Source organism: Dasypus novemcinctus, chromosome 17, assembly GCF_030445035.2.
Source record: "Dasypus novemcinctus isolate mDasNov1 chromosome 17, mDasNov1.1.hap2, whole genome shotgun sequence".
NCBI lineage: Eukaryota > Metazoa > Chordata > Mammalia > Cingulata > Dasypodidae > Dasypus > Dasypus novemcinctus.
The window spans coordinates 57,658,116-57,672,441 of NC_080689.1; the positions used below are offsets into that span (position 1 = coordinate 57,658,116).

At 41.3% G+C, this 14,326-nt stretch overlaps 1 protein-coding gene across 1 annotated transcript in view; it reads left to right on the forward strand.

Annotated features, from left to right (window-relative positions):
• The first annotated feature begins 5,308 nt into the window (after positions 1 to 5,308).
• Positions 5,309 to 14,326, forward strand: part of PLEK (pleckstrin) — a 34,366-nt gene continuing 25,348 nt past the window's right edge. Inside the window, exon 1 of the mRNA XM_004449190.5 lies at positions 5,309 to 5,558. Within this exon, the coding sequence (XP_004449247.1) occupies positions 5,517 to 5,558 (42 nt within the window). The 5' untranslated portion in view covers positions 5,309 to 5,516. The remainder of the gene's footprint in view (positions 5,559 to 14,326) is intronic.

Below are 14,326 nucleotides of genomic sequence, written 5' to 3' on the forward strand. Positions count from 1 at the left end.
CTCTCAATTGGTGTTTGTCTAATGTTTTTCTCATGATTAGATTGGGATATGATGGGTACATACAATCAACCTGACTTATCACTGTTGATGTTAACTTTGATCACCTGGTGGAGGAAATGTTTGTCAGGTTTCTTTCTTGCAAAGTTACTCTTTCCCCCACCTTTCTATACCATATTCTTCAGCAGGAAGTCACTACATGCATCCCACAGTTAAGAAGTGGGGAGTTATGCTCCACCTCCTTGAGGGTAGAGTACAGGAACAAATAATTTGGAATTCTTGGAATCTTGGAATAAATTTTTCTATTCTCCCTCATTTGTTTGTTTATTCAGTCATTTGTTTAGATCAGTTTGGACACATGGATATTTACTTTATGTTTGTGCTATAAGCCAATGCTACTTTATCATGTTCTTCATACTCTTCCAGCTTTGGCCATGGGAGCTCTTTCATTGGCTCCTGTGCCCCTTTGATATAAACCATCATTGGGTGCTTTTTTGTTTGTTTGTTTTGTAATCATTTCCTTACTTTCTGGCTCTATAAAAAGCTCATCTTGCACATTTCCTGACCCAGTCCTAGAATCAACCTTTTCTCCAAGAAGTCCTGGCTCTTCCTTTTAAAAGAAGAGATTAGCAACCAAGATCTGGGCACTGGGCATGCTCGTTGCTAGTGGGGTGACGCTGCTTCTAGGTTCTCTCAGCTGACAAAGCAAGGAAGTATATGTGAGGCAATGCTTTCTTTGAAGCAAAGCTTATCAATAAAAATATTGTAGTCTTTGCTTTACCCCACCCAAAATTATTCAAGCAGACCTCCTAGAACTCTCAAATAAAGAAATGAGAAAATTTGGTTGAAAGAGCCAGAGGAAAATATTTAGTTAGTTGATAACTACCTCTTCACCAGTGTTGAGGGAGAGCATCTACTTACTCTTCAGATGGACTTTCTCCTATGTGCAGTTAATCCAAAGTTGCTTGTTACAGACATTTTCTATAGAAATTTCTCAGAGTTTCTTTCAGGAGGATGGCACTTTTCCATGGAACCATAAATGGATATAGATCTCTCTCTATTTTTCTATTTCCTATAATAGTTTCATATGAACTTGCATGTCTGCCTGTCTGTGGGGGGTGGGTTCCTCAATATGAGAGCTCAGTTCCCAATCTCCAACTGGAAGCCCACTGAGAACCAACTAGATATTCTCTAATAGGTTTAAATGAATTAGAAACATAAGACTTGACTTTTGTAGGGAGACAATTCTCCATGAACCTCTTGTGTTTGTGCATATCTTCCAAGCAGAGGCGTGATCTTTTCCTGAGTGTTGTCGTAGTCAACAGCCATAGATGACAGGGGTTGTGTCTCCTTCCAGAGAAAAGAGTAAATTTGTTTACTTTCAAGTGCTCCAAAGATAAATGCCTTTCTCTAGGGCAAAGTCTGTGCAGCTTGGAGAAAGATTATAAAGGACCCTGGCTTCCTAAGCTCAGGCTTCCTCCGAGTTGATACAAACCCAGTGGTTCTGCAGGATCCATCCTGGTCAGTCCACATTGTCCCCGTAAGACTTGGGAGCAAAGGGAATAAATAAACATAAAACTCATCCTCCTTGCTGTGCCATGAGTAACAAAGTCCTTTGTTGAATAAATTAGGGAAGCAACCAGATATCATAACTGGCTCAAAGAAGAAGTCAAAAAGCCACAAATTCATGTGGAATAGGGGAATGTTGAAATCAAATTTACTAATGAACAAAAAACTGGCTTTGTTGAGGGAGAGGAGTCTATTGAACCTCTACCAGATAAAATTTGTTTCCACGTTGATAGACATGAATTATTTGCATTGCTATCAGTTACAATTTAGAGTTCAGAGACAAACACCATAGATTCAAATAACCTGGAAGGGTACACTGTAAACATTGCATAGTTTCCAATAGGAGATACCCAGGAATCTTTTTTTGCTTATGCCAAAGTCTTAAATTTCTTCACAACAACAAAATGTAGTACAAGACTGTTTCCAAGATAATTGATCAAATAAGGAAGCATCAAAAGGAGGGCAAAAGGAGATTAAAAAAAAATCAATTTTATTGATACATATTAATAAACATACAATTCATCCTAAGTGTACAATCAATAATATTTGCTACAATCACATATCTGTGTATTAACCGCTTCAATCATTATTAGAGCATTTTCATTATTTCAGTAATAATAATAATAAACAAAAAACAGACAACAAACAAGAATATTCTTTACCTTTCAATCTCTCTATGCCTCCCCCATTGTACATAGCTGCTGTTTCTGGCTATTCTGGCCAAAGTGTATAATCAATGCCTTTTATTAGAATCATCATGTTGTACACTCATTATCTCAAAAATTTTAGAACAATTTCATTACTTCAAAAAGAAAGGCTCCACACCCGTTAGCATTCCTTCCTCAGACCTACATAACCACTATTCCCCTTTCAGCTTTATAAATTGTTTTATGTTAATGGAATCATACAATGTGTGATTGTATGTGTCAGGTCTCCTTCACTTAGAATAATGTGGGGTTTTTTTTGTTTGATATTAACATTTTGTACTATTAACTTACATTGGTTCAGTTTCAAAGAAAAATGGTCTTACATATGCAATTCTACCCATATTCATATTTCACACAATATACTTATATTTCACATAATATATTTAGTTCATAATAGGACAATTCTACAGTATTTGTCCCTTTGTGCTGGTTTGTTTCACTCAACATAATGTCTGCCAGGTTCATCCATGTTATCATATGCTTCACAACTTCATTTCTTTTTATAGCTGTATAATATTCCATTGTATTTCTATTCCACAATTTGCCCTTTCATCAGGTGATGGACACCTGAGTTATTTCCAACTTTTGACTATCGTGAATAATGCTGCTATAAGCATTGGTGTGCAGATGTCTATTTGTGTCACCGCTCTCAGTTCTTCTGGGGATATGCCTAGCAATGATACTGTCAGGTCCCATGGCAAGTCTATATTCAACCTCAAAAGGAGAGTTTTAAAAAGTAAGCATAGGCACACACACATAAGGAAAGTATTGGAAGAGGTTCTAATTCTCTGGTCTGGGTACAGGATCTTCAGAGCAGAAGAGCAATTGCCCCAACTCTGGTAAGGGTAGAGAGAAAGGCCAACACAATGTTATTGACTCAGACAGTTCCCTATACTGACCACTAGGTGTTGCTAAGCAGGCGTGAGGTCCCGTGGCAGGAGCGGGGAGGAGGAGTGGCTTGGTCTAATCCATCATTGGCAATGCTTGGCTGATTCACAAATTCATAGTTCCTTGATGGCAAGACATTGTCACCCTTACACTTATTTCAGGACCTGGTACATATTAAGCATTCAGTATGTGTTTCTTAAAACGAATTATTCAGAAGGCAGCGGAAGCTTTTACATGTTCCAAATCACATGACATCTCTGAGCAAGGGTTCCTAAGCCCTCTTGTCATACTAGGACAAAGAGGGAAAAAAACCACAACATTCCAAATTAGAAGTCACTTGTTCAAGTAAACTAAAGCAGATAAATTTAGCCATGAAATCAAATTTGGTTAACTTCTGCTGTAACTCTATGAACTGTTTCCATTACCTGTACAAAAACAGATATAGCAAAATACTTATTTGAATGCAATCATGGCAAATCCCTTTATTTGTTTCTGTTCTGATCAGGGGCCATCAGGTGTTGATGCCTCCACTTTTACTGCCCAATACTTTCTAATAATTTCTAATGAACCTCAGTGCTCTGAGAAAACTGATAGCAAAATGGTCTGTAATTTAATGGAATCTCTGTTTGCACAAAATGAAAAGTGAAATTTAGTCAAAGGGTCAATAACTGCTGGCTATAGCTGGAAGGAAGGAGAAGAGTGAGTGAAAATCTCAAGAATAGAGCTGCACCTGCCCTAACCGTCCTGCTGCTCAGAGACCTTAAGTGGACACATGCTGTTTCTGTCTGCCTAGGGACCTTTTGTCCTCTACTGTTAAGAGCACCTTGCTTTTACATTGGGCCCTGACCTGATGGGACTGTCAGTTCAGGTGCTTCCCTTTCAGATGCCTGAGAGGTAGGCATAAAGCCAAACTAGAAGTATTGTTATCCCTATTTTACAGATGAGAAAATTGAGGCACAGAATGATCAAGTAACCTGCCTGTTTTCACATGGCCAGCTTAGCATTTCTCAAAGTTCCTTCTATTGAAAGCTAGTTTTTTAGAATAGTAATAGAAATCGTTCCAAAAAGGACTCTTTGGTCAAATAAGTTTGTCAAGTACAGGATTAAACTCCATTACAACAAGATGCTCAGCCACAGTACTTCTGGGGTTTGGGTCTTTAATTTGTTAATGTGCAAGAGGAGCGCCCCCAGGACATGTTTGGTTATGAATTCTTTTTACCGGCATCCTATGAGATCAGGTTCCGTGTGGCTTCCTGTTCTCAGGCCCGATGGCAGGCAGTAGCACCCCAGAGGTCACTCCCCGTGCTTCTGTTCCCACCTCACCTGCTGTGTCACCTTGAGGCAACTGCTTTTCTGTTCTGAGCCTGAATTTCCTTATCTCTAAGTACAGTAATATACTTTCACCCATGGTTTCTCCTCACGATTAAATTAAATGAGAGAGACTGAAAAAGCAGGGAGGACAGTGCCTGGCAGAGGCTAGGTTTTCACTTCACACTAGTTACTTTCGTTAAGCTAACCAGAAGGTTCTGAATGTCTTGGCATTTTTATGGCGCTCATAGGATCTCAAGAATAATTTCTAAGAATTATTTCCAGTTTCCCAATTTCCGCTGTATTGTCTCCTCCTTCACCATCCCCTTTCTTTTTTTTTTTTAAAGATTTATTTAATTCTTCCCCCCCCCCCCCCCCCCCCACCCGTTTTGCCTGTTCTTGGTGTCTGTTTTGCTGCGTCTTGTTTCTTTGTCCGCTTCTGTTGTCGTCAGCGGCACGGGAAGTGTGGGCGGCGCCATTCCTGGGCAGGCTGCTCTTTCTTTTCGCGCTGGGCGGCTCTCCTCATGGGTGCACTCCTTGCGCGTGGGGCTCCCCCACGCGGGGGACACCCTTGCGTGGCACGGCACTCCTTGCGCGCATCAGCACTGCACATGGCCAGCTCCACACGGGTCAAGGAGGCCCGGGGTTTGAACCGCGGACCTCCCATATGGTAGACGGACGCCCTAACCACTGGGCCAAAGTCCGTTTCCACCATCCCCTTTCTTTCACTTTTTTTCTCTTTGTGGAAGAGTGGTTTAATTTGTGGTCATGACAGTTTACCTCAGATGAATATTTATCCCAGCGGTACTTTTAATAAGTCTCCAACATTTGCAAAGACTGGGTAGTTGAAGCCCGCAGTTCCCCATTCTGATCTTCCACCCCAGTGAGGGGAAGAGGCCTGATCATGTGATCCCCACAGAGGGGAAATTGTGAAAGGGACCTTGTTGTAGAAAAGCCAGCCCACAACCGCCTCTCCTCTCAGAGGAGGGTGAGCTTCTGAGGGCGCTTGTCTGAGAGAGGACCAGCCCATCTGTCTGCCCGTCCATCATGGAACCAAAGCGGCTCAGGGAAGGCTACCTGGTGAAGAGGGTGAGTAGGGGTGCCCACTTGGCAGGTGTGACTGCAGGTAGGCACGAGAGGATTGGGGTCCTACTCACTTGTTTGATGAATGTTTAATGTGGAAAATATTAGGTTGAAATAGCAGAGCATCGCAGCAGGTAGAACGTGAGTGGGGAAAGCGCGGACGTATTCCATTGCTGTTTCTTGAAGGGGAACTAGTCCCACTCTGGCCTCAGCAGAGGACTTGAACTAATGGGGCTGAGAATTCCAGACCATAGGGCCTGAGCGGAGTCTCTCTAGGAGATGGCAGAAATGAGAACACCCTTTTCATATGTGATCTGCTAGAAGACTCAGACTCTACTGTCATAGGGGTTACTTAGAGAGACTATTCTCTATTTAAATTCTCCTCTTTTTTTTTTTTTTTTGGTGATGGGAAAAATAAAATGATTAAAGTTGAGTTGATATAATGGTGCAATAATTATAGCATATTTCGTAGGTCATGTCTTAGAATTGATGCATTTAAAAAACCTGATCTGGGAGCTGATGTGGCTCAATAGTTGAGTACCAGCTTCCCACAAATGAGGTTTCAGGTTCAACCGTGGCCCTCAAAAGCCAAACAACCAAATAAATGAAAAACTATCAGGGAAGCAGATTTGGCTTAACAGATAGAGCATCCACCTACCACATGGGAGGTCCAGGGTTCAAACCCAGGGCCTCCTCACCTGTGTGGTGACTGGCCCACATGTAGTGCTGACACGCACAAGGAGTGCCGTGCCATGCAGGGGTGTCCCCCGCACAGGGGAGCCCCACGCACAAGGAGTGCGCCCTGTAAGGAGAGCCGCCCAGCGTGAAAAAAATGCAGCCTGCCCAGGAGTGGTGCTGCACCCATAGAGAGCTGACATAGCAAGACAACACAACAAAGAGACAGAGATTTCCAGTGCCGCTGACAAGAATAGAAGTGAACACAGAAGAACACACAGTGAATGGACACAGAGAACAGACAACCTGGAGGGCGGGCGGCGAGGGGGGAAAAGGGGAGAGAAAAAATAAAAAAAAAAAAGACAAAGAAAAATCATCTGTAGCAAAAAACAAAAACAAAACAAAACAAAACTATCAAAGCAACATTTTAAAAAATCCAAACCCTATCTTTAAAAAATTGGGCTGAAATACCTTTGCCCCCAATTCTTAACGAATTTCTATAACAGTCTGTTAAAGTGGTAGATGCCCCGTTTTAAAGATTAGGAAATAGAGATGCAGATTTACTAAAAAATGCTCAGCCCCACTGGTGTGGCGACAGGAGAACTGGCTTTTGTTAGCACATTGGTCTTGACAGTGACACTGGGTGTCTAACCGAGTCCTTGTGCAGTAGCCCATGATGGAGCATTCACACGTGGTCTTGCTTGCTACCCTGTGGGCAGCACCGAAATAAGCCAGTGAGTTTACACCCACTGAGGTGTCAGAGGAGAAGTATGTTAAACAATCGGCTGGGCTGAAACAGAGACACATTAGGTGCTTGTTCAGTTGAGCTTTTAGGTGAACATTTAGCCCAAAATGTCCCACTTTTGAGGGGTTAAATAGCACACTTGGCCACCTGGTTCTGTTTTGGTTTAAAGATAGAAGGGACCTCAGGTCACCTGGACTAATTCCCCCATTTTACAGAAGAGGAGACAGACCCAGAAGGCTTGGTGATGGTCCAAGGTCACATGGCTGTGACAGACTTGGGACCAGAAACTCTCTCTCTGACTCTTATTTATTATTATTATTTTTTCCCCTCCCCCCCCCACTTGTTGTCTGTTCTCTGTGTCTATTTGCTGCGTCTTCTTCTTTGTCCGCTTCTGTTGTTGTCAGCAGCACAGGAATCTCTGTTTCTTTTTGTTGCGTCATCTTGCTGTGTCAGCTCTCCGTGTGGGTGGCACCATTCCTGGGCAGGCTGCACTTTCTTTCACGCTGGGCGGCTCTCCTTATGGGGTGCATTCCTTGCGCGTGGGGCTCCCCTATGTGGGGGACACCCCTGTGTGGCACGGCACTCCTTGCGCGCATCAGCACTGCGCATGGGCCAGCTCCACACGGGTCAAGGAGGCCTGGGGTTTCAACCGCGGACCTCCCATGTGGTAGACGGACTCCCTAACCACTGGGCCAAGTCTGCTTCCCTCTCTCTGACTCTTGGTTGTAAGCTCTGTCCAGCTCCACAGGATTTTGCAGAAAGCTAATTTAATCAAATTTAGGGTTTGTAATGTATTCATAGCAGTGAGAGTTACTGGAGTGAATGCTGGAGAACAAATGAACCCTCAGCTAACAGTCTCTGCAGTAGCTGGCTATACTTTGAAACATCCTTTAGAAAAGACACACAGACACACACATGCGTATGTGAATATCTTGCAATAGGCACAATATCCTCTTTGAGAACTGATAATGTTGCCTTATGTCTTTTCTGATCTCTTGGGTACTATCCTGAGAAAACCTGGTAAATGGAAACATTTTCTGCAAGGGTATTTTTTGTTTTCATTTTTAAACATTTAACAACATCTTGAAAGAGCAATGAAAAATTGTTGTTAAGTTTGTACACTCATATTTTAAACTCCAAAAATTTCAAAAAGTATAGAAGATGAATCTCTAATAAGTGGGGCTGTCTTACTACAAAATGTGGAAAATAGAGTCAGAATAGTCAAGCAAATGGGCTTAAATTAATTAATTCTTTTTAATCAGCGAGAGTAATTAATCAGTGAGAGTAATTCTTTCAGATAATGAAAGATTGGATTTCTAGAAAATGTACCTAGAAAAAAAAACATTGTACAATTTCATATTGGTATTTCCATGATTTATATCTTCCATAATTTTAATGCCTACAGTTTATGCCTTCCATAATTTTTGCATTTTCTCTGGTACCTCTTGAATATTCTCTGCTATAACGTATTAAGATTCTCTAATTCACTATTTTTAAGAAATGCTTTGTTCATAAACAGTCTCTGTCTGCTGCAGAACTAAATCTGAGGCCAGAATTTCCTAAATAAGGTACTAAAATTCTTAACTTTTTTGGACATTAAGTTTCTATCCATTACCTCATACATGTGGATTAAAAACTGTGTATGTCAGGAACCACCTAGGAGGTGCAACATACATGCCAACAGTTAGTAATGTCAGAATCGATAAACCCTTCCTTAGACAGGAGGTCCTAACCTGGTACCCATGGTGAGACACACGGGGTCCTGGATTGGTTGCCTAGCTACTAGGGAAGAAGGAGGCTCGACCACCTTTCTCTGACAAGGCCCTTAGGTGCTTTGATGGTTACTGATGTTATAGCATGAATCCAATACTATAAGAACCTCCCTCTGTTCACTCTTTTCTCTTTTTCTGTTTGAGACATCTGAGTAGACATAAAAAAGCATCTTTCTTCCTATGTGTTATGCTTTTACCTAATTTCACTGGAGATATGATGTGGGGGTCTTGTCAAGCAGATATCCTGGGGTCGACAGGTCAATGGCAACCACTGAAATGCGTTTCTACTTTCCTTCTGTGCAGGATTTCTTTCCACATTTCACAATTTGGGTTTCCTCCTTGGCCTCATGATTAAGACCTTTAAATAGAGATGAGGGCTAAGAGCAGGCGGTGAAACACGTTTCTGTCATATTGCAGCTTTTCATTCTCAGTGACACCCTGCTTTCCTTGCCTATAGGGTCTTGCCTTTTGATTAAAAAAAAAAAGCTCTGAGAGTCTACCATGTGGCAGCTAGCTGCCATATAAACATGATCTCATTCAAGCCTTACTGCCCTACAAGGTAGTATCCTTAAGGCTTTTACAAATGAGAAAACTGAGGCTCAGGGAGGATAAGTGCTTTCTCTACAGTCAAACAATTGATGAAAGGATGACCTGGGATTAAACCCAGGCCTGCCTGACAGTAAACCCCATGCTTATCTCATTGACCTCATGCTGTGTTCTGCAAAAGGGAGGTTACAGGAACTCTCCAGAGCCAGGGTGGGGCCTAGGCAAATTGTATTGTGGGCAAAATTGGGTTTAGAAATCTCAGGCTCCCTTTCTCTCTAATGAGGGATTACTTTGACCAAAGGGGGATACTTGAAGACATACTGAGCTGGGTAGGTTTATGATCATAACTTAAAAAGAGAGAGAGAGAGAAAGAGAAGCAAATTACATGCATTAAAAACAGAATCTACCAAATCCAGCCCCACACCAAAATCACTCCAAGAGGTTTCTGGGGCAAACTATCATTTCCATGACAACCAAGCCAGGTGGCATTTCACTGAGCAGCACTCTGGGTGGCCTGTGAGGATGGAGAAAGCACAAGAGTCAGAGAAGTAAGTGGAGATGAGAAGGACAGGGCAGAAAAGAAAAGAAGGAGGAAAGAGACCGGGGGTGGGGGGGTGGGGGGGTGGCGGGGGGGAAGGTGGAGAGAGAGAGAGAGACAGAGAGAGAGAGATCGATCAAACCTGGCCCAGAAATTCTTTCATGCAGCTATCAGACTGAGCATCAGAGATCACATGAGGAAGCTTCATTGTTCTGGATATGATACCACAAAATAAACCTCAGTGCATTGCTCCAGTTGATTCATCATTGTCACCGTAATTGCTAACACAAGTGGTGCTTATCCTGTGGCAGTTCTAAGCATCTGATGCATTACAGCTTTTCATACTTACAATGACCTACAGAGGGGTACAATTATTATCCTCACTTTACAGAATCAGGAATTGAGGTATAGAGAGGGAAAGGGGCTTGCCTAAGGCCACACAGCTGATAAATGGCACAGCTAGATTGGGACCCGGTGTCACCCAGAGTCATGCCTAAGCCCTTCATATGTAGGCCCACCAAAGAACAGTGCTGTTCTTTTCCAAAGCACTGTTGCCATGATAGGTGGTACCAGGGAGAACCTTCTGCAAGCACGACTTCACAGCATCACCTCTGAACCAGTGTGACTGATATCTGTTGACATGGTTGTTATTTTTTGAGCATTTACTGCAAGCTAGCCACTGTGCTAAGCCCTTAAGCATATTATCTCATTTAATATTTACAACAACCATGGGAGGCAGGTACTTTATTATCTTCATTTACAGGGGAGGAGAACAATGTTTGACAAAATGAAGCAACTTGCCTAAGGTCACACAGCGGCAAAGTTGAGATTGGAACCCAAATCCCTAGGACTGCAGAAGTCATGCTATTAAATGTGGTACCATCTCTGTATTGCTTATCTAAAATGTTTTTATTGAGAAATTGTCCCACCTGGAAGAGTTTATTTATTTTAAAGATATTCTACTGAATAGACTATTTCCCTTGCCTTCAAAGAATATCAATAGGTCCACAATGACCATTTGTCTGAGATATAAGACAAGTTAGTTCAACTGTCTCCAGTTGGAAAACTAGTGTTAAGATTTATGCTATAGCAGAAAAAAGGGCTTAATTTAAGACATCAATGTAAAATAACATATGCCTGTGTGGGGGAGAATGGGTGTTAGTAATTTACACTTCTGCTTTACTTAGATGTGTAGTTTTGATAATAAAGTAATTTTCCTTTGAATTTCAGCCCAAAGTCAGAATATGAAAAGAGAAGTTTGAGGGAAGGGGGAAGTTAAAGGAGGAATCTACACTTTGTGGGAGGTGTTTGGGAGGAGTTCTAAATAAAATAAAATAAAATAAAATAATTGCCCCAGCCCTCACCTCTCAGTTGTGGCCTCTTTCAGCAAAGCTGGACTTGCTCAGGACGGCAGGCCCCAGAGTGTGGATTCATCACCCTGACCTGGAGGAGTCTCCCCCATTTGACTGCGGACTGTTTGAGGGCAGAGACAGGATCTTGTTTATTTTTAGACTCCCAACACTCAGGCCAGGTCCTGAAGCATACGAACTGCTCCATCATTATTTCCTGAATGAACTTACCTGGAAGAAACTCACCTAAAATAGACTCATAGAAACCAAGGGTTCAGGGCTCCCTATTATAGTAACTTTTGAAGTATTAAGAAAAGGTCATTTCAAATGGTGCATTCCTTTTAAGACAGCCATGTTAAATAGGGTTTCAGGTTTATTAATTTGGATTGCAGTTGAGGCCCAAGGGTTGGTAGGAGCATCTGGAAATAGGAGACTTAAGGGAAAGCGGGGACAGCAAACTTTTTGGGAAGGAGGTGTGGAATTTCAGGACTGAAGGGATGGTAAGTATTTAAAATAAGTATTTAATCCAACTTTCCACCTGTGGCATTTCTTTTACAAAACCTTCGCCAAGTAATTGTGACTATATTTTGTGTCAGGGAACTCACCAATTAAATTTTCTCCCATACGTTAGTAAGAAAACTGTTTTTCTGAAACTTTTACCTATTGGGACTTTACAAACACTCTGTGACAGGTTTTCATATTTGAAGATAGTTCTCATCTACTCTGCCTGCATACTTTTGGGCTAAAATACAGCCAGTTCCCCAGAAGAGATGCAGTTACATCTCTTGTCATCCTTGTCACTCTCTTTTGAGTAGGGTCAGTAGCTGAGGGTCCCTAAACTCAATGTAGTCCTTCAGGTGCCCCTGATAAACATAGAATTACAGAGATGAGGTATTTATTGTGCTTATTATGAGCCGGATATTACCTTGAGCAATTTTACTTATCCACAACAATCCTGAGAAGTAGATATTATTATTTAAAGATTTATTTTATTTACTTATTTCTCCCCATCCCCTTGCTGTTTGCATTTGGTATGTCCATTTGTCGTGTGCTGGTCTTCTCTTTTTTTAAGAGGCACAGGGAACCCAGCCCGGGACCTCCCCCGTTGGAGGGAGGCACCCAACCACTTAAACCACCTCTTGCTCCCTTGTAGATATTATTATCCCCACTTGCCAGATATAGAACATGAGGTTTAAAAACTTGCTCAAGGTTGCATTGCTAGAGAACGGTGGAAGACGTAAGCCCAGGCATCAGACTCTAGAGCCCATGGCCTTAGTTATTGGTTCTGCTCTGTTTAAAGTTAGAATATTGCTTTCCTTGCATTAGACCCTATGCTTCTATACATCTGGCTTCCATTGACTTTACTCTTTTTGATCGCCCACATAAATTGCTAATTTATGGGGCTTCTTTTTTTTTTATTACCCACATGTCCATATTCTTAAATCTTCACCAATACATTATATAAATCTTGAAAATATACATAAAGGGTTGGAACTTACTTTTATTTTTCATTGCTTTCATTGCAGTTGAAGCAGTACGTTTCTTCTTTTGAGAATTGCCTGTTCACGTTGTTTGCCCATTTCCAAAATTAGGAGTGTTTGTGTTTTTTCTCATTGATGGGAAAAAGTTTTTAAAAAAATATAGTAAGGATGTTTACTTTTAAACATGTGATGACGTAAAAATATACCCCCATTTTTCATTTGCTCTTTAGTTATTGCCATTTTTAAAATGTATGGAAGTTTGTTGCTATCTTTATATCCAAATATCTTATTATTTATGACTTCTGCTTTTGGTGTTGTACAATGTCAGGCTCTTATGCACTAAACTTTACCGTCTCAGGATGATGAACAGTTACTCACTGGGAAACTTTAAAACTGACTTACATCTAAAACCCACCCATTGTGGAGGTATAATTATATACATTTTGGCTCCTATAGGAAGTAACAGACATGCGTATTTATAATCTCTATTAAGGTGAGATAGTTAAATGGCCTGAAAACAAATAATCCAGATTCCAGAATTACTCCAAGTTCCGTAAGAACGGAGAAGATGCTGTCTGAGGAGAAATGGAAATAAACTGGTCAGACGCCTTACGCTCAGTCACTTAACTGAGACTCAGCTTTCTCATCTGCATGACAGGTTGTTGGTAGAGGGTCCTAAAAGTCCTCCTAGCGCGGGCGTCCCTTACCCGCACTTCCAGGTTTGCTCAGGCGTGAGCGCCAAGATGGTGGCGGACAGAAGGGTCGAAATACCGGGGCATTCAGGGCAGGTGCCCAGAGGTTTCTCCCGCGAGAAGCTGCAGCAGCAAGTGAGAGGCAGAGCTATCACCCATCGTTCCGTCATCCTAACCTAACCACTACCAGGCCCGGAAGAAATTTTAGGTGTTATTGGTGGTCAGAATTGGCTTGTTCTCCAGAGCATCCACCTCTTCAGTGTAATGATGCCGCTCCCCTTCTGAATTAGCTGACAAGAGCCCCTAAGGCTACATTTGAATTAGGAAGGCAAAGCGTTATTTTGGAATGTTGGCTCCGGAGTAGCTTTATTTCTTTATTTATTTTTATTACTATATTTTTTAATGAAGTTGAACCATTTTTATTACATACCTGATTTTAAAAATTAAGGCAAAATCATCTCCTAAAAGAAAAGATTCAGCAGAATTTATCTGAGAATGCTTATAATGCTAATGTAGAATATTGCCGTTATTTTTTCTATTCTTTTTAATTAGAGAAGTTGTAGGTTTACAGAAAAAGTGAGCATAAAATACTGAGTTCCCTTATATTGCCCTATTATTAACACCTTGCATTAGTGTGGTGCATTTGTTACAATTCGTGAAAGAATGTTTTAATAGTTGTACTAGTAATGATTGTTCTTAGTTTATGTTAGGGTTCACTGTGTTCTATAATCCTATGTTGTTGATTTTTTAAAATAAAATTTTATTCTAGTAACATATATACAACTTAGAATTCCCCTTTTTAACCACAGTCAAATTACAATTCAGTGGTGCTAATTACAGTCACAGTGTTGTGCTACCACCACCACCATCTATTACAAAACTTTTCCATCAACCCAAATAGAAACTGAACAATTTAAGGATTAACTACCCACCCCCGTCCAGGCCCATGGTAATTTATATGTACTCTGTTTCTGAC